The following is a 20,593-nucleotide window of genomic DNA, read 5'->3' as shown; positions in this document are numbered from 1 at the left end:
AACTCTGCTTATTTTGAACAAATAAGTTTTGTGAACGAGCACTGAATTTTGCAAGGAGATTTCACAACTGCAAAAAGAAAGAAGCAAGCAGTACTCTTTCCTGGTTTTTCAGCTTTCCAGAAAAAGAGCACCCTCATTTGTTGTTTATAGATTCATTTGCATGAAGGGTGCTCTTTGAGGATGAGTTCTATAGTAAGAATTTCTTAAGCAGAGATGCAGCATTTTCCTTAAATAACTGATTAATAAGAGGCAAGAATGTAGGTAATCTGCCAGAGAGCCTTCTATATTTTATGCTTTGTGTAAACTGGAAGTTCTCATGATCACTGTTCTTCTAGACTTTGTTCATGGCAGCACCTGGACATCAAATAGGAATACTTTTTGTGGGACTGTTCCCCCACCTCCATGTACAGATCTTCAATATCAACATCAACAGTACTTCAATATTAGATGGACAAGTAAATGGCTACAAACACAGCACAACACTTAAGGTACTTCTGCAATCAAGCAAAAATGCATTTTATAAAAATTACACCATTCCTTTCAATGCAGAACATCTATTTTGCAGCAGGAATGGAGATCTGATTGTTATAATACAATACACTGTGCAGTTATAAATAAGTTAAAACATCATGTTTAAATCACCACACTGTAGCTCTATAGAGAAGAAGTAGGACACACTGTAGTTTACCTTTCACACACTAAAAGTTGCATTATTACCTTTTGTAAAACATCTAAAGCTGTAAGCACTGCTTCCTGTAAACTTGTCAAAACTGCTTCAGTGTAAGATGGAAGGATGAAAGGGGAAGCATCTGAACTGATTGGAACTGAAACAGCACCATGCAATATGACACCCAGCTTTTGGAGATCATCCATGCTGAAACCAGTTTTGATGTGTTGGTAAAGAGCTGGGAATATTTGAATTAAAGCTGTAAGGAAAGGCTGGCTGGGAATGAAAGTCAATTTATCACAAGTAATTGGAGGCCTTGTACTTTCTGAACCAATCCTGTACCAGCTGTTCCAGGCTGCCCACCAAAGATTCAAATCTTCAATCTCATCTGTTATTACAGGAGGTTCAGATCCATTGTATCTTCCTATTCTTTCTCCTATGGAGTCAGTTCTCATGAATGATCGGCCAAGACTAGTGGCAGTTGTTGTCCCTACCACCAAAGGTACAGAAACATTGATGGCAGGTGGTGTCTCAGGCTTCTCAGAGTCTCGAACAGGAGAAACAATTTGTAGGATCTCCTGGAAGCTTTTCAGAGCAGCCAAGGAAACTTCATTATTTTTGCTAAGTGCTGCTGATTGGATGTGATCAAGAAGAACATCCCAGGCTTGGGAAAAGTCTCCTATTTAAAAAAAGAGAGAGGAAGGAAGAAACATCAATTTGGAACTTGCTTCCTATTCCCATTCCCACCCACCCTGCCTCTCTAAAAGGCTGCTCATGTACTTGTTACTCAATACACAGAAATTTCAAGAGATTAGGTGGCAACTTGAATGACTTTTATATCAATTCAACCATAACCTGAAAAAATGAATGTGACAGAGAAACACATAAATATGAAGAATGAAACAACATACCTATGTTCATGCTAAATTTGCTAGCAAAAAGATCACATACCACATCCCACACCAGTAAAATACGTTTTCTTCATTCAGTATAGTGAAACAGATTTGTTCTTTTACATACCAGATGTTGATTTCAAGAAGGGTTAAACACACATAAAGAATTAAGGGCCAAATCCATACTTATGCAATGTATTTAATAAAGAATTGATTTTAAAATGCTCTGATAATTGTACTTTGGAAAGATTTCATTTGAGGCGTTTGAGTTTTTCATTAAATTTAGCCTTAACCTTTAATTTTCTATATTATTAATTACAAGGGTTTGAATAATTAAAGTAGCTCTAATTTTTTTATTCAGTTTTAACTCAAGTTTAATATAGCTTAAATTCTACCACATTTCTGCAAATGACTAATACACTTACTAGTTGTTAATATGTTGATACCTGTATCACAAATGACCAAAATTAAATAAAACACAACTTATATCCAGTTATTATATATTAATTGAATACTATGGGATGGTGAAGCTACATTAATCTAATGAGGACTTTTCTTTGTAAAGATTCTCTATTCCTTTTACACTTTTTCCTTGTAGAAATTACTAAGCTATTGTAAAATATTACTACATACAGCTGAACAATGTAAATGTTCAATACTCCACTGACTTTAGTGGTCAGTTCTCTTTACATTCTAAGAGTACTGTTAAATTTGACTGATGCCATGGAAGAGTTCCAGGCAAGTGTTGAATTCCCTTAGAAAGACAAAAGGAAAAGCATGTTCTGACAAGAACAAAGAAAAGACAAATTATTATTGTTATCAGTCTACTATAATTTAAAGCTATTTAGCACCCAGAATTGGGACTGAATTGTGACTACTGAGATTTAATCTCAAGTACTGTGATACAGAAGAGGAAATCTGTAGTAACAATTTTTGGCTCTAAGGAACATGAATTAATAACTCCATAATTTTCATAACATTTGAGGTGAGACAACAAAAACCATTTTTGAGCTGAGATTAAGATTCTTGCCCAGTACTTTAACTGAAAAAACACACAAAAGCAGAAAGTTTATCATTGTGTCTATAAATTTTACCTAGAGGCTGCAGTAAGTATCTCCTAGTGTTAAATATTCTTGCAACTCCAGCCAGTGTTAATACCCATGTCTCGGCCCACTGTTTCTCAGCTGTATCTCTTGAATGATGAATGAGAATGTTGCCTCCTCCTGATTCAATCTTCTCTTTGTCAGCTGTTGTAGAAGATTCTCGAACCCTATCCAACAGGTGAAATAAAACCTGTAATAGCCAGGAAAAAAGAGGAAAAATGCAACTTTTCAAATAACATAGTTGTATTCATAGTAAACCAACAAAAAATAGTAATTCTTTCATTATCCTTTCAGTCACTGTGTCACTGAAAATTCCCTTGTTCTAAAATAGTCTCTGCAGCAGCCAAGATTAACAATCAGTCAACCCATGATCACTTGAGAAGGGCTGGAAATAGCACAATCAAACCCACCGAGAACAGTGTCAGCACCAAGAGAACACTAATGCCAGTGGGTCTCAGACACTTCCCACCTACAACAGGCAGGCTCAAATATAGCCTAAAGTTTCCATAAAACACAACAAACATCACTGTGACTTAGAACACAGCATTTGATAGACCCTCTTGAAAGATTTAAAACAGAATGCAAAGCAAGGCTCCATCTAATACCCTATCAGCCCAATCACATGACCCTCAAACATCTCCATTTTCTCTCAAAAAATGTAAGTCATTTATTCTTGTAGGAAGGAAACCATCTTTTTATCAAACTTCTGAGTAAAAAAAAAAAAATTAGGATATTAACATTATATTTTAAAAGTGGCTTGTATTTTAAAAGTGGTAATAGTTATTAAATGGTGAATGGTCAATGGTTATTAAAACATGAATACTCTACAAAACCTTCAATGGAAGCTTACACATCATACCTTCCATATTACTGTGTGCCACGTTGAATGCTGCAGTAAAGTTCCATGAGCACCAATAGTAGAAAACAACGTCTGCCCAGCGCTCTTTCTAACTGCAGGTCGGGGATCCACACACAGTTCTCCAAGTTTGGCATACAGGCATAACCAAAGACAGTCAAATGGTGATGCAGGATGAAAAGGTCTGTTCAGCATCACTCCCTTTTCTTCTGCCTGTTTTTGCAACACTGCTTCTTCTTTGTTTAGCTCCTTTTCAATTATTTCACCTCTTTGGAAAAAATAATCTGAAATATTCCACTACAAAATAAGTAAGACATATGGTGTTGTACAATAAAAATAGGGTAATGCTCTTAGTGATCATGAAATAAATTGCCTCATTTTCAGAAAGTATTTTGCAAAGTACATCAAGATATTAATTTCCCTATACTGAAATGAGATCAGCACATAAATATTGCAAGGTCCAAAAATTACTCTTCTTTCAGATTTTAGGCCCCAGTTATAGGGGGCACAAAAAACACATATTAAAAATAAGATACTGATGACTATGGTTACAATGCAATTCTATTTCTTCTTTCTTTTTTCTTTAAGCCTGGAATCATGCAGATTAAAAGTAAGTCGTGCTCACTCAATTTACCTATGATTCCACATGACAGCATGGGAGTTCAGTAAGAACCCAAAAAGCTAGGTTGTGGCTTTCATTTGTATAACTGACTACAGGTAAGTTTTCATTAAAAAAAGAAAATAAAAAAATGAAAGCCAGAAGCAGCATCACTGTAGGTTAATAAAAAACTCACCAGCAAACCAATGGAAGTTAAGCTAATATTTAGCTCTTGATTGTGAAGTCCAAAGCTTCCTGCAACTTCAACAACTATCTGCAGACAAGTACATGGCATTGTAGGAAGGAAGTCTGTCACAACCAGCTGAAGACATTGGAATGCAGTCCGTATTAAGGACTCTCTTAAAAAAACAAAATAACAACAAAGCAGACACACACATTCATTTCACATTTCTTCAAGAGCACAGAAATGTTTTGAATACAATACAGGAAACATCATTATTAAATACAAAAAGAAAAAAATTAATGTTTTTGAGAAGAATTTACACCATTTTAAATGGGTTTTTTGAGATATAACTTTAAGTTGAAGCTTGAAATTCTAATGAAGTATTTTACTCCATGTTAACTACCTAGTGGACTTGAAGTTTAGACTTTCCAGTGGTCCTTAGCTAATTTTATATAATGAAGTCAGCTTCTCTGTCTTAGAGTTCTAAAACTTGTTAGTTCAAATGTGTTAGCCAAAACACTATAAAAAAGCCACAATGGACAAAATAAAGCTTAATTTAGGCATGATAATCTTCCAAAGAGTAAGCTGTTCTGAAGAATTTCTTGTATCAGCAGTTACAAATTACCTCAAGTATGCCAAAGAGATGGGCAAAATGTGTTTTTATTTATTAGGAAAGATGCATGCTAACATAACGGTAGTCTTACTTGCTTCAATACTACATTATATCAGACAAAAACTTTTCAAAATATCTGCCATTAAATAGATCCTTAATCATTACTTTGCCTTCTGAATTAGATTCTTAATAGAAACATAAAACTATAATACACAAAAGGTTTGAAAGAAGGAGTTCTCAGAAGCAGCAAGGCCATTTACAACTAAAATCTTGTTTAGTGATAGACAAAATGAATGAATCAAAAGGAGTGGTGGAGTGCAGATAACACAAAATAAGGAAGCTGCATTTAAATTTCACTGCAGGGTTTTTTCAAAGTTCAATGTATAACAGAAATAATTTCAAATCTTTGTAATACAGAAACTTGATGTCCTTCAGGATATAAATCCCAGAAGAGAATTTCAGACTATAGATATGTCAATTACCTATTTCAGAATTACAAATGCAGGATTTTTTTCTGATTAATTCAAGATCAAAATCAGAGGTGGGTCATTTCCACTGTATTGTAAGAGCCAATATAATACAGAAACCAGAGGAAGACACAAGAAACTTCACATGGACAGTAATGGTATAACTAATAATTCTCTAATATGATGCATACTGCAGAGAAACATCCACCCTACCATGTAAGATCAAAGTATTTATCATTACTATACCAATGCAGGATGTGCTCACGCAATACTTTCCCCCATACTCATTACAGGAGTCTACAAAGTGAAACAGACCCAAAACTGCTGCAGTTCCCCCTCCACTACAAAGTTTCAAAGGTATGTAACTTCAAGGACTCTAAGAGAAAAGGGAAAGAAGCAGGAAATCATAGTGCAATTCCACTACTCACTTCGAAGTATTTAGTTAATGGGAAAGTAACCTCTCCTTCTAAACTTCAAATGCAAAGTTACAAATTTATTTGTTAAATTCAAAAAGTTAAATTCAAAAGTTAAATTCAAAACAGTTTTTCCCAACTAATGTCCCACACTGCTTTGTGTTTGAAGAAAGGTGTTGAAGCCCCTCATGCAAGTAGCAACAGCAATAAAACTCTTCAAATTGTAGACCTGTTGGTGTTATAGGTAACCACAAATGGTAACTATAAACAGAAGAAACTTAAGCTTAGCGAAAAGTCTTAAGATTGTATAGGGCTTTATCTATGCTTAAAATAAACAGAAGCTTTCCACTGAAAAAGTCTTCAAAGACAGGCTTCCTTTTGCTTGGCAGGCTAGTACTGTACAACCCAGAAGTGACCAAAGTATCAATGGCTTTCAAAACAGCATTTTCTGTATTTGCAACAGCCTGGAAAGAAGTTCTGCAGGAAGGTAAATAGATTTCTGTCCTGGAATCCAGGATGTTCACTGCGCAGAGGCAAGACACTTGTGAAGGAAGTCTTGTGGTCAGTGAGTTAATATTTAAAGTACGATAATAGTATCTGCATCTTGTGCTCATAGCTGTAACTTAGGTAAGAAATTAAGTACCTTCTCGAGGAGAAGGAAGCATGCTTAATTTTTTCCTACTGTAGTTAATATGATGTGGACAAATAGTGCTATGTAGTTGAAGTAGATTATGCCATATGCATTGTAGCAGGAGACTATGATATAACACAAGATGTTAGTAACAGCTTGAGGTATCGGCCAGTGAGATATGGGTTTGAGATTTAATGGGATCTGAAGACTGTCTTGGGAAGGAATTTGTGTTGGTTCTCAACCATTACTAACAACAATGAAAATCAAAAGGCATGCAGGAACACATTGCACCAAGTGTGGAAACAACAAATAAAGCAAGTTTAGTTACCAAAAAGAGGATGCTCACAACCAAGAATGCCAAAATCCTAGGGAATTTTGGTATGTACTACCACCAGAGCAAACAATGCTGGTCCAAGAGCAAAATCCTTCAAGCATTTGAAGAGGCTTTAGGAGGTTTTTATATGGCCAGAAGACTAAAGTTAAGGTGGGACAAAATGAGAGATATGCCAAGGAGAATTCTACTGACACTAGAGTTATATGATGACCTATCCTGCTGCTAGTCTTGACTAGCACCTAAAAAAATAATAAATATGGTTTGAGTGTGTGGGTATAATTCTTTGTGCTTACAGTTGCAAAGTCAGATGTTCAATTCACTGCTCATTTCAAAAAAACTCCTTGCAAGTTCATCTCCCACTTTCCCTTGTGGGCAGAGACCAAGTCTACCTCTGCTGGCAACAGAGCCAATTTTGTTAGTCAAGGGATTTACCCACAGCCAGTAAATAATCTTCCATCCTTCTGCTACAGCAACCATTTAGGTATAAAGGCTTCAAGAAAAAGAGAGAGCAATCAGAAGATACACACTAGGGACTACTGGAAGATTTAAGAAGAAAAAGAAACAATAGATACTTCTGAGCAACAGCTGATTCACACAGAATTATTGGCAAGCACCAGTGTGTCCACCAGATGGTCAAGATCAAATGAAATGGCACACTGAGTACTCCTCAGTGTATACTGCATACTGGCCACAGGAGAACATAGAGTGGAATAATATTCTGGTCTTTTGGGAGATATTATAATTCAGTAAAATAAAGTTGCTTCAGGAAGAGTAAAAAGTGTATTTTTGTTGAGTAAAATTTCTCACAAGCCAAAAATTACAATGAAACTATGATTATTGAAGTGGCTGTTAAAGTACAAAAATATAAGCAGAATTGATTCTACTGTTATCTTACATGAGTTTAAAATTTTATTTCCACCACTTACCCCTGATCACTTTGGATTGCCCCCATGACTCCAAGCACCAATGGCCAACCAGGTCCTAAGCTGTCACCCTGACTCTGTAAAATCTGTAGCACACACTCCAACTGCTTGATCCTGATGTCAGGATGACTAATGTTTGACAGCTCCTTTAGTGGATTCAATAAAAGCAACTGCAGTCTCTAAAAGTAAACAGTAAAGCATATTAAGGATGCTAACATTTAACTGATTCTGAAGTATTTTTATGTGAAGTGAAAACATACAGTACAAATTAAAGATTCATTGAACTAATTCAGTAGTTCACTCACTAATGCTCAAATTCAGAACATAAAGGATGTCTGCAGAAAATCTACTTTCCTGGCTCCTGCTCTCCAGGTTCCTCAGGAAGTAGCTACAGATGCTGTTACAGTTGCATAAAAAGTGTCATGCAACTTTATGCTCACTCAACAGGGATATACTCAGCTCCCTACTCAAGAGACCTTGGAAAAACTATCCAATGATCCTCAATAAAAATATTAAAATGTTTTATTTATCATTAACTGAACAGCTGTAATTTAGAAGGTTAGGCAACACATTTTTTACCTGCCATAGCATCACATATATACTTCTAAACATTCTGGTTTGCACTCTTAAGGGTGACCCATAATTTTTTCTAAGAAATGGACATAATATGCAAGCACCACTCGTTAGGTATTTGAAAAATGAAGGAGGATACTTTATTAGAATGCATGTGGTGTTTCTCAATAGTTACATCTGAATGTTACAGCTATAGACCTTATAAACTCAAATAGTAAAGATGCTTTATCAATGAAGGAGAAAAGCATCTGCTCTTAAACTTACTTTACCTGATTTTGAGATAATGGAGGATCATGTCTGAATGTCAGTCCTGCTTTAATGAGAGAAGTTAAAGCTTCTGCTCCCCATTCTCTCATTCTGGAGTTGGGATGCTGACAGACCTGAAAACACAGCAATGTTTTGTTTAAAGTCATTTTTATTTAACCAAGATTTCAACATATCTAAGATATTAAAAATTGGTATTGTAATTATACTAGAATGTACATACAATAGTCTAACAATAATACAATAAAACTCTAATGATAAAATTTGGTTTCATAATAAAAAAAATTTATCATTTGGATAGACATACCTTCTGAATAAGGAAGCAATAGGAAGCAGTGAAAGACACAGAAGGAAACATAATGAAAGTTACATATATAATTCAAGTCAATAATTTTTCCAAAATTAATAAATTAACTGCTAATTCTGATAATGATTGATTAAAAAGCACCAAACAACCCTTCAATAAATGCCTGAGTCTCTCAGGTTTAACTTAACCTAAAGCTACTACAAAACTGGAAGTTTCTCATACTGCTTAACGTAATCAAGTGAGGAACATGACAGTAGCCAGAAAGTGTCTTCTATACTCTCTAATACAAAAAGTAACTACATATTGAAAGTAAAATAAGCCTTACACTCCATGATTTTTAAAACTTGACAAAGCAATAGGGAGCATCTTTAAACTTGAGTTTCAAATGCATACCTTCATTTCTCTTTGTCTCTAAATTCTCTAAGCTTAACACTTTTGCTAATTGCTTTTTTTTAGAATATAAAAATTAAAAACATTATGCATATTCATTTCATAGATAGCTAGTATGAACTGTGCTGTATCTAATACATTCCCCTCAAAGTAATATGGGAAGTGTACAGTTCCATTGACTTCTACACAGTTATTCCCACCCACCTCTCCAGCCCTAGCTCTGATGGTGTGAGAACCCAGAGTCAAGTCCAAGGCAGGATCATAAGGCTTTTACTGGTGGACCTTTCTCTTATTAACCACTAGCCAAACTGAAAAGGAGGACAATGTAGAAGAGCTAGCTTAATTTTTAAAAATGCAGACAGTAAATAGCCACTCTCCTGATTTACTTACATTTTTAAAACTTTATATAAAATAAAGAATTTTAAGTACTTCATGCTCTGATTCTGTCCAGATAACCAGTTCCAGAACCAGGGAACGAGTTATTTCCGCAGGTTGTGTTTAATTGAATTATAGCTGATGTTTCCTCCTTTCTTATTGTACCTCAGCAACTTAGGTTTCAAAGGAAATAAGGCAGTACTTTGAAAGAAAATGAAAGACTCAGTATTTCCTACAAAACAGTGGCATATTATCTGCAGTGCACAGGTAACAGACTGAAAGACTGCTCCCTAGATAAAATCAGTCTCAAGATGTGGATGGTGAACCTTATTGTCTTGTAGACAAGAGAAAGAGATGCCTGTACTTTATGACTTTAAACCCAGAAGTATCCAAATTTTTTCTCCTAGATAAAGCAATATGTGGCTTCTATAAATAGAGATGGCCAACCCTTGATACTAGTTGAAATAATGCACTGGTGCTAAGGAAGTGTCTGATACATTCTGAAATATGAGGAAGAAAAGCCTTTTCCTTTACCCACTCTTAAACCCTGTTCTTACATTTTACTCTCCTATATACTTGTGTAGAGAATTAAAACTACAATTACATTCAATCACCTGTTTTTAGTTTTCAATTCAAAACATATGATTTTTTCCTTGAAGAAGTATATTTTTTGTGTTGAAGTTAAAATACTAAAGCAACTGAAATAGGATTATGACATATTTTTATATTTGAACAGTATTCTCTTAAAGAAAGCATTCAAATGTTAGCTTATATATTTAAAAAAAAAAAAATTCAACTCTTTCTCAGTTAATCTCTTGGCTTCAATCTATCTCAGAATCTTCCTAAATACTTGTACTGGGTGAAACAGTAAAACGTGCTTGCACTACCTTAATTACAACAATTATATGAAGTATAATTACTTGATCTTTTTAAACATTGCTGTGTCAAAACCATATAAAGACTGATGGCACCATAAAGACAAAGTTAGCAAGAGATATTAAAACATTGTAATCTAAATATTAAATTCACTTTTAAATTCAAATCATAATGCATTCGAGTTGCAAAAATAAAGCACCTAAACCAAAAATATATAATTACAACTTAGAATTTTTTTTTAATTAAATTTTTTAAATTTAAATTTAATTAATTAAATTTAATTTTTTTTTAATTGAAAACGTATTTCCACAAGATCTTCATTAATACAGACCAAATTCTAGTACAGGTGATAAAAGCCATTAGTTACCTCCAGAAGATGACCAGTCAGAGGTCTCCAAAGAATCTCAATCCTGCGCATGTTAACTAGTCCCGTTTCCAGTAATTTAGCAACAGCAAAAAGTGATGGTTCCTTAATAAATAGAATTTGAAGGCATGACTTTGAGGTAACTGAGATAAGGTGAGAGCATTGTGCTAGGGGATAATTTCTAAGTTAAGGTGCAGCTCGTCCCACAGGCCGCGAAGGCTGGGACGCTCCCGCAGCAAGCGCAGTGCCGCAGGAGAAGCCACACAGGGGCAGCAGTCTGACAGAAACCGGAGCACTGACAGTCCTGGCGTTTGCACAGTCCTCCCTCCAACCAGCTTTATAACATGTTTAACTAGCAGAACAGCCTTTTCCCCCATTGCAACTTTTCAAGTTAAAATTATATGTGAACAAACAATCTGGAATATTTCATTTCATAATACCCTAATTCTTCATCTTTCATTTGCTTCATAAATGCTCTGGAGGAATATGATAAATTTCTCATTCATCAAATACATATTCAAATATTTGTGGTAAGCTTCTTTCAGTTTTACTTTTTTTTAAATCAACATATAGTCAAAATGACTATTGCACTAAAATTACTCTCTCTTCCCATTTCTGCTGATTTCTTTTTCTAATTTTCAACTGATTTTAAACACAAACTTTGCTTATTTTAGTTCATTATCTGTTGCTGTAATAGTAAAATATTGTAGAATGTGTTTTCTGCCTTCATTATCTGTAGTGTAACAGATTAAGGACAAACTTTCAGAAACTTTCCTCTGGGATTAATTATGACTAGAGGAATATATATTCAATCTTACCCAATCACAGGGTTTTTAACCCTTCTGGGCTAAAGGTTGTTTACTGAAGCTGACATGAATATTATGGTTTTCCCAAGTACATATGACTTACCAGGTTTTTAATATCTAATTTTCAGGCTTTCTCTGAAGTACATTGTATGAGAAAATTGAAATGAAAATGAGCATCTCACAGAACATACTGTGCTACTCAGCATCCCTAACCTCTGAAATTATAAGGGTTTTTAAAAGTTTCATCCACCCACAATCTTATTAATGGAAACACATGACATTCCTTAATTAACAAAAAGCACAGGAACACAATGAGGATGTTCAGAGAATTTAGTAGCTCTATGAACCATTGAAAACAAGACATTCTCTGGCTCATAATTAATTTTTTAATCTAGAGCATCAAAGGTATTACTGTTTTAGTATTAGAAATAGTTAGCTTAAAGAATAAATGTACAAGTCTTCTGCCTGTTTCACAAAAACATCTAAAAAGAAAATAAACAAGTCTTTTTATACCTTATTGTTTCCATAGGCCATATCCATGGCTTCCAGAGACAAGGAGCAAAGAGCATTTATTAGGTGATGTAAAGACACATCGTCAAGGTACCTGAAAAATAACTGCTATCAAAACACTGTTGAGTTTGATATACTCACATTATTTTACTTATAAGATAAGGTTTCTTACTGTGAGTTTTCAAAAAGCTTTGAAATCATGCTGGATATAGATGGCAAATCAGTCATAACTGCTGTAGTCAGAACCTTGAAAAAAAGGCAGAAATATGTCTTACAGATTGCAATTGAAAATACTGCATAATCATTAATTGAAAAACAAACAATCACGCTTACTGTGCTGGGCCCTTCCACAGCTCTTCCAGGTTTTAATGCACCCCCAACACTAGGCTTCAGTCCCAGAATCCACACAAGATGCTGAAAAATACAAAAGGATCATTTTCAGCAGAAAAACCTTTTCAGGCAGAGAAGAAATTAGCATTATACTCAAGCTAGCCACCAACCTTCCAGCCAAACAGAACTCAAGAGAAACGCTATGGTACTTATTCAAGGCAATTCACAGTACACCATGAGAAGAATCAAAGCTGCTTCTATTGCTCACTGAGCAACTGAAAACCCAATCATAGCAAAACACCAAGGCATAACAGCAAGGCATAAATACTTCCTGTGATACCTGAAGAGTAGCCAGGACAAGTTGCCACGATGTACCAAGAACAGCTCCATGGAAGTGAGCTAAGTTGAGTAATGTCCTCATACACTGGATATTTTTTGACGTCAACTATGGAAAAAAAAAACAACAACAACCAAATAGCCACACAATTTTTATCATTCCACAATGATAGTGTTTCTAGCAAACTTCCAATTTTTACTGAAGTGCTTCCAAGATTACACTTTGTTTGCACTAGTGAAATATATTTTTTTAGAGAAGTAGTTCAGTATCTCTCCTCCTTCTCTCAGTCTTATCTTGGTGGGGCTGAAGATGAGTACTTGAGTGCTGCATCCAGGTCTCCAACACAGGAAGGACATTGATCTGTTGGAGGGCCACCTGGATGTTTAGAGGGGTGGAACACCCCTCCTATAAGGAAAGGCTGAGAGAATTGGGATTGTTCAGCCTGGAAAAGAAAAGGCTTAGGGATGACTAAATTGCAGCCTTCCAGTACCTGAAGGGAACTTCAAGGACAAATGGGGCAAGACTATTTACAAGAGCACGTAGTGACAAGACAAGAAGGAATGGGTTCAAACTGAAAGCAAATAGGTTTTGGTATTAGGAAAGAATTCTTTACTGTGAGGCTGGTGAGGCACTGGAACAGGTTGCCCAGGGAAGTTGTAGATGCCCCATCCCTGTGAATGTTCAAGGCCAGGCCGGATGGGGCTCTGAGCAAGCCAGTCTAGTGGAAGGTGTGCCTGCACATCACCAGGGATTTGGAACTAGATGATCTTCAAGGTCCCTTTTCCAACCCAAACCATTCTATGATTCTATGATTTCATCACTGCCCTCTCCTCCGAGTTTCACATTATTATCAAACACACAAGTTCAAGTACTCCAGCTTAATTGCATTATCTCCACAAAATCAGTTTATCTTAAGTGAACCTTCACACACAGGCACATAACACAACTGAGATCTAGAGTTTTCCAAATGGAATGGATGGGAACTTCTGAGCTAAAAGTCAGAAAAAAAACAAGACTAAGACTTCTCTGCAATTACAGAACTTTACTGTCCGGTGCTGTTCCAAATTAAAACCTTAGGACAATTAGTTAAGATGGCCATTATTTGTAAGAATGCTGTTTATCTGTAGCCTGTTTTTGAGACACATTGAGATGCAGGAAGAAGTAGTTAAGCAAAGTAAGATCACTTACAAACTGTACTTACCATAACTGTTCCCTGTGGCTGAAGAGCTAAGGGTTGCCCCACTGCTACAACCTGCTGGTGAGACTCGCTTGAAGGACTAATCATTTGAACATTCTGTCCCTGAATGGAATATGCTGGAGGAAAATTGAAAAGAAAAAAAAAATCCAAATTTAAAATCCAGTATTTACTTGTAGTAAGAACCATCTTCTGGCAAATACACTCTAGAGAATTTTTTTTACAGTATTAGCTTTAACGTACCCACTTTGACACCTTTAGTCATATTTGGATTACTATGCCATTGCCCTAGAGAGTTAAAGATCCAGCAATTACTCTATTAGGTATTGCTTGCAATACATTCATATATTTTATGTCAAGACTGAAATATTTATGCTTAAGATCTGAGCACGAGACTGTCTCAACTCAAGATTTTGGTAGTAATTGCGTGTAAATGGTATCACCATGTACTACCATTGTACTAGTGCACTCAGAAAATGAAGGTGTCATCAACGCTGTATCATGATATTTTTCCAATATGAGACTTCAGGACACCAATTTTATAACTCACTTGTAAAAAGAAGAGCAACTTATAGAAAATACCTGAGGTTCCCTGCTTTGTTTCTATAGATATTTGTGTAGCTCAGTCGTGCACACTCCTTCACAGACTTACAATCTAATAATACACTTAGCTGGTACACTGGACTGAATTAAGGGTGCTGGTCCTTGTTCCCAGAGTAAGATATTTTTGTTTTATATTAGGAGATCTAATGTTAGATTCATCTGTCTATTTTTCAGGTAGTTGCCTTTCTTAGTAAGTAGTAATTCACTTTCAAAGTTAGAAACAGAGTACGTCCTCAACTGGCAACTACTATGAATTGCAACATTCTCTCACGATGTGGGACACATCAATTCAGCTTTTTGTAGGCTGAACAGAGCCCAGAACTTAGATCTTCCACTTAAGCAATAAGTATTACCATCACTAGACAATTGTGGAAAAGACTGTAGTACATCACAAATGCAGGATGTTCTAGCCAAAGCTTTAGAATCCAAGTTGCCCAGAGACCTTTTCAGATTTTGAATGCCTTAATTACACATCCTAGCAGATCTTTACAATGGTAGACAGATCTCCTTAGAATTTGAATTTCTGACATATGCTAAGCATTCAGGAAGTTTTAGGTTGATCAGAATGATACTCAGCAAATGCGTCAAGACTAACCAGCTCTGGAAAGCAGGTGATGTAGGTGCTGTCTGAGGATTCTAACTTACTTTAATATAGCCAAATACGACAGCTGCATGTCTTTGGAATCACATCCTGAAAAAATTTGTGTTTAGAGGATGATACAAAAAAAACCACAATTAAGAAAAATTTATATATTTACATTTGCTGGACAGAGCTGCAGTTGTGCTGTTTAATACAGTAAGGGCATAGTGAGGAGGCAAGGATCCTTTGCAAATGGCAGTGATAAAGGCATCTCTTGATGTTACAAGACCCAGTCTTCCACAAAGTGCAGCCATGGTCAATTCTGCTTTTAGAATATTTTCAGTGGCAGCTTCATCAGTGCTGAAAGAGTACACATTGTTCAGCAATAATTAATACAGAGTACAGAAGCAGGCAGCTAACCAAAACTGGAAGCCATAAGAATGTATACTTTAAACCCATTAACACTATAAATATTGAAGAACAAGAATAACCAATCAACAAAATTCTTCAGAATTACAAACTACAACTACTTCCTACAAAATTGGACTTTACTTCTCAAGTGACTTGGTAAATGAGACTATGAGAAGATATTTAAAATTAATTTCAGAAAATGGTGTTTGATAACAAAAGGCTCTTTGAAGGAGACAGTTAATTTACCACAGTCATTATATAGTAAAAAGCTTTCCCACTTTAAAGATTAGATAGTACTAACAAGTACCAAGACATTACTTAGTCTCTTATCTGCAGTATCAGGACATGGAATCACTTCAATATGTTGAAACATGCAGGCAAAGTAAAAAGAAATAAAGATAATTTAAATAGTTTCAATGCAACACTTTGAAAATGCAATTAATTGTTCTATACTGAAATACATTAAAGGTTGATGATGTTGGACTTCTGGAGACTTCTGTGTCATTTACTCATTCAGTCTAAGCCACAAACCTGACTGCTCAGATGCCAGGAACAGCACTTACGCTGACAATTGTCAATTTGACTGGTATCAAAAGCCAGTTTGAAATATAGCTTGGAATATCAACTTAGAAAAATCAAGAGACATGAAAGACCAGATACCTTGCATCAAGTAGGAGGGATAGAGCAGCCAGAAGACCACACCAACAAGCGTTCACCATCTCTTCCCAGACGGCTCTGCTAACTTAAAAGAAATATATAAACTTTTTTATAGCAGAAACACAGTAGTATCACAAACAAAATGCTTGCTACTGCATCTTTTAAAGTGTGTTTTTGTATTTATGTTTACACAGCCAGATATGCGTGCATAAAGAAACACACTCACACCAGTATTATTTAAACAGCTTGCATTTAAAGTAACATTTTCTGAGGTAAAAAAAAAAGTCACTAAGTCACTAGTACAACGCTTTTTCTAAATAACACCAAAAACCCCACCAAAATCCATCTTACCATGGTGTATATATGACCATTTTTCATCTTTGTCTATAAAAATAAACATTCAGAAATGCAAAAACGTGGAACATGAAACTCAGTAAAATTTTGCTGTGAAGTAAAAATACTCTCCCGTGGTATCTATAGTTCTCCATAACTTTTTTGTTTCTGTAATTTAATAATTACAGATTTAATTACAATTCTGTAATTAATTCTAGCAAACGGCCGAGCCCATTTGCACGCCTCCCTCTCTCCACCGGGCCATGCCAAGCCCCTGGGCGGAGCCAGCGCTCCACAGCACCACGGAGAGCTCCCGGCTCCCAAGGCAGAGCCCGGGGCAAAGCCCTCTGCTTCCCCCTCCTCTCCTTTCGGCAGTCCCGGTGCCTCGGCTCAAACTTCAGCTGCAGTCTTGGCTTCCTGAGGCACGAGCCCGACTCACTGTTCAAACACAAGTCTTTCTGTACATACACACTGCTATACAGACTCGCCATATGTTCCACAAAGAGAATCCTCAGTTCACATCAGTTCTGCTTTTAAAGAAGTCCTCTATATACTGCAATCTTACTTAAAAATCTCTCCATTAAAACATTCTTTTCATCTTGTTACTAGAAATAGATTTTTCTTTAATGTGGTCATAACTCCATTTTTGTCAGTCAGATTGTCTCTTGTGACCTTAGATCTCAGTGTCAAGCCAAAAGCAGAACTTCAAGTCAAGTATTTTTTTAATGGAACTACTGTTCCATTAAAAAAACCCCAACACTTCATTGAAAGTTTTTATCTATAAATAAGAATCAATAAATTTAAGCAAAAAAGCATGAAATTTTAAAATCTGCTTTCTATAAAATTGTATTTCATATAGTGTTTGCATTTTCAGATACCTAGTTCTTTCTCTGATTGGTCAGAAACAGACTGCAATTCTTGCTCTGAAGACTGTGCTGGTAACGAGGTTGCCTCTGCTGTGGTTTGAATGACGGTTTCTGCCTCTCCCAACTCTCCTTCAATCATGGTAGTGATACCACGGACAAGATCCAGCAAACAGTGAAATGCCACTGACATTGCATAGCCTTCAGGGATTGTAGGTGGCTCTACTTTGTCCAGCATTTCCAGACTAAAAAATTGAAAACATCACAAGTGTGTAGCAATACCACTGTTTTTAAAAACAATAATAAGATTCCAAATGAATGTTAAGTACAAACAAACCCCAAATACAATCCTTCAATATTTATTGCAACTCAAGAAAAAAACCTTTAAGTCATTAAGTAAAAGAGTAAATGAGTCACTAAATAAGACAGTAACCAAAAGGGTACAAACCCTGAGTACAGACCTGCAAAAAATATTTTTAAAAACTAACACATTTAAGCTAGCACCATGAATAATTCTACTTGCATTATTATTTTACTTAGAGCCATTGCAAGAGAACTTATTCAGAATACAAGTATGTAGGAACAAGAGAGGAAATACATCTGAAAGTCGTGACAGTGTGAACATAGTTATAACAAATTGAGAACAAGTCAGACATTCTCATTATCTTTGAGTCCACATGACTAGAAAAGCCTGTACATAGTTAGATATCACATGGCCAAATATTCATCACCTACATGCATAGGTAAACACTGGAAGTTATTTGTACAAAGAAAACATGTCTACATGATTCGCTGCTGAAAAGCAAGCAATTAAAACATTATGCTAGAACAGCAGGCTCATTGCCACTTTTCTCCAACTTTTACCTTAAAAGTACATAAAGAACTGCTGAGTTACAAATCCAACAGAAATTATAGCTGATGCAGCAACAGCATCTATACAAGTAGAGCCAGTCTGTTGCAAAAACTACCTGCTACCACAACAATCATTATTTATCATTTTTTACTCTACAAACTACTCTTAAAAAAGCTACATATTCCAGCTAAAATATATCAAAGACATGTTTATACTGTAGTGTCACCACTCTCATCTGCACAAATTTTTCCTTCTCCCAAACACGCCACACTTCAGTTACTACCTCTAATTTCCTGAAGATAGCTGCCTCAGATATCTGGGGTCACAGGAACTACAGCTAAATCAAATGGTCAGTATTTCGCCCCCTGTATACAAGTAAGTGTGAATATATATATAGGTCTAATTAAAATTATTAATGGATTTTATAGTTACAATATATTTGTGAGGTAGAGGTCATGTTGTCTTATTTTCGAACAGGAAACACTAACTACTGAATAAATCACATGAGTTGTTACTGTTACATGGCAATGGCTGTGAAAAGTCTTGAATAGTTTGTCTACTCCTCTTAAAAACACTTAGTTCCTTATGTAAAGGGGAAGACAAGGCATAGTGGTCTGGAGAAGCTTGTATAAAAGTATCAGATGTGGCCATTGTATGAAAATCTAATTGCAGCAGAAGAGAATAATGTGACCCATTACAGCAAGTCATCTTCTTACATACAGAGACTACAGAAAAAAATATAAGATAGGAGAAAAAAACTGGTGTGAAATGCTTGTGACAACTCTGGTATGTTATACAAAAGAAAAAATGCAAAAATTATGCAGAGAACATCAGAGTCACTTGAAGTATCCAAAGGTAAAACATAAGCAAGTTTAGAGCAGGACAGACTATGATGGTGGCTGCAAGGGTCTTGAGCCAGTTAAGAATAGAAAGTAAGAAAAAGAAAAGGAAGAAAAGTAGAGGTTATAGTAGCTGACCACATTAAAAATTTGCATTCCCCGAGAACAGACAGGTAAGCTAAAAAAAATTCATGTCCACTTCTGGAACAAAAAGTCAACATATACACATAAACTATTAAAATCTGAGGATGAATTCTTTTTCTTCTGCATCTCAAAGGCAGATAAAGGAGTTCCTACTCTAAAAATATTGAGATCCAGGCAGATTTCACTGAATTTTAGTATGCCACAATTTTATGGTGGTACAAATAACTACAGGTGTGGAAGAGCTTGTCCCTCAATGGTCATGACTGATACGAAAAAAATTGCACTATTTAAAAACTAACATAGTATTCACAGCTTTAAATTGAGAACACTGTCTCCATTGTACAAAGTCATGACAAAATAACTGGCCATTCTAAGGAGCATTCACAATCTAGCCTTGGTATATATGTCAATATCTTGTTCGAAAAGACAACCAGACCAGTATCTACCGCAATATCCTGCTCAATAAAAACTCTAAATACAGTAATGCTGGTGTGAGAAAGCTATTTTTCATTCCCACTGATGTCCTATTTGCTTAATGCCCTGCATGTCTGCCATTACAAAATGCAGCAACAGGTATTCCAAAATTGTTATATACCGCAGGAGGCCTAAAACTGAAGAGTTAATACAGATAGTATGGTAGGAAAACAAAATCCAACTGATGCTAAAACCATAGGGGACATTCCAATCAGCATCCAGGCCATTCAGAAAAAAAAGCAAAAAGATCAGAACATCTCATGGTACCAACAAAGAAAATTCTTAATATACTTCAATGCCAGTGAAACCAAGACCTCAATATCCACTAGTAAAAAAAAAACCTTAAATCACTGAATTGAAAATAAAAATACTTGTTACAAACATTTTCAAAAAGATAGAGGTACTCACTATGTAGCTTTAGCACTGCCTTGTACTGTTACATTCAGGATGGGTATCCAAGTGCCTCTGTACTCAAAGGCAGGTAATACAGTTGCACCTCCGCCCATTCCAAGCACTCCTGGGTTAGTTTGTGCTGAGCCAGTATTCCCTGATGCATTGCTTCCTGTTCAGAAAAACAATGTGATAAAATCAACCAGTCTCATATTTGTGATCAGCAAACATCCTTTTTCTACATTTAATTTTTGAGACACCAGGATTAATCTGAAGACACCCAGTTCAATAACAAAAACCAACAACAACACAAAAAACTATTTCTGAGCTCCCTCTGCTGTCTAAAACATAATCTTATGTGCAGTTCATTGATGTCAACTGCCTAATTTCCAGTCAGAATGTAATGTTTCTGTGAAAGGTACAGAAACATTCATAAC

The 20,593-nt window shown here is 35.7% G+C and overlaps 1 protein-coding gene across 4 annotated transcripts in view; it reads right to left on the bottom strand.

Annotated features, from left to right (window-relative positions):
* Positions 1 to 20,593, bottom strand: part of MON2 (MON2 homolog, regulator of endosome-to-Golgi trafficking) — a 65,892-nt gene that overhangs the window by 18,663 nt on the left and 26,636 nt on the right. For all 4 annotated transcript variants that reach the window (XM_068998269.1, XM_068998245.1, XM_068998252.1 and 1 more), the window contains exons 11-26: positions 20,175 to 20,328; positions 17,472 to 17,701; positions 16,264 to 16,345; positions 15,371 to 15,552; positions 14,016 to 14,128; positions 12,818 to 12,922; positions 12,481 to 12,561; positions 12,320 to 12,393; positions 12,151 to 12,241; positions 10,835 to 10,936; positions 8,525 to 8,635; positions 7,686 to 7,861; positions 4,314 to 4,476; positions 3,523 to 3,816; positions 2,655 to 2,853; positions 718 to 1,346 (exon numbers count right to left, since the gene is read on the bottom strand). In XM_068998269.1, the coding sequence (XP_068854370.1) occupies positions 718 to 1,346; positions 2,655 to 2,853; positions 3,523 to 3,816; positions 4,314 to 4,476; positions 7,686 to 7,861; positions 8,525 to 8,635; positions 10,835 to 10,936; positions 12,151 to 12,241; positions 12,320 to 12,393; positions 12,481 to 12,561; positions 12,818 to 12,922; positions 14,016 to 14,128; positions 15,371 to 15,552; positions 16,264 to 16,345; positions 17,472 to 17,701; positions 20,175 to 20,328 (2,786 nt within the window). The remainder of the gene's footprint in view (positions 1 to 717; positions 1,347 to 2,654; positions 2,854 to 3,522; positions 3,817 to 4,313; positions 4,477 to 7,685; positions 7,862 to 8,524; positions 8,636 to 10,834; positions 10,937 to 12,150; positions 12,242 to 12,319; positions 12,394 to 12,480; positions 12,562 to 12,817; positions 12,923 to 14,015; positions 14,129 to 15,370; positions 15,553 to 16,263; positions 16,346 to 17,471; positions 17,702 to 20,174; positions 20,329 to 20,593) is intronic.

The sequence above is a fragment of the Aphelocoma coerulescens genome, chromosome 1A (genome assembly GCF_041296385.1).
Source record: "Aphelocoma coerulescens isolate FSJ_1873_10779 chromosome 1A, UR_Acoe_1.0, whole genome shotgun sequence".
NCBI classification, from domain to species: Eukaryota; Metazoa; Chordata; class Aves; order Passeriformes; family Corvidae; genus Aphelocoma; species Aphelocoma coerulescens.
Note: the sequence above shows the minus strand (reverse complement) of the source record. Positions and strands in the feature narration are given on the sequence as shown.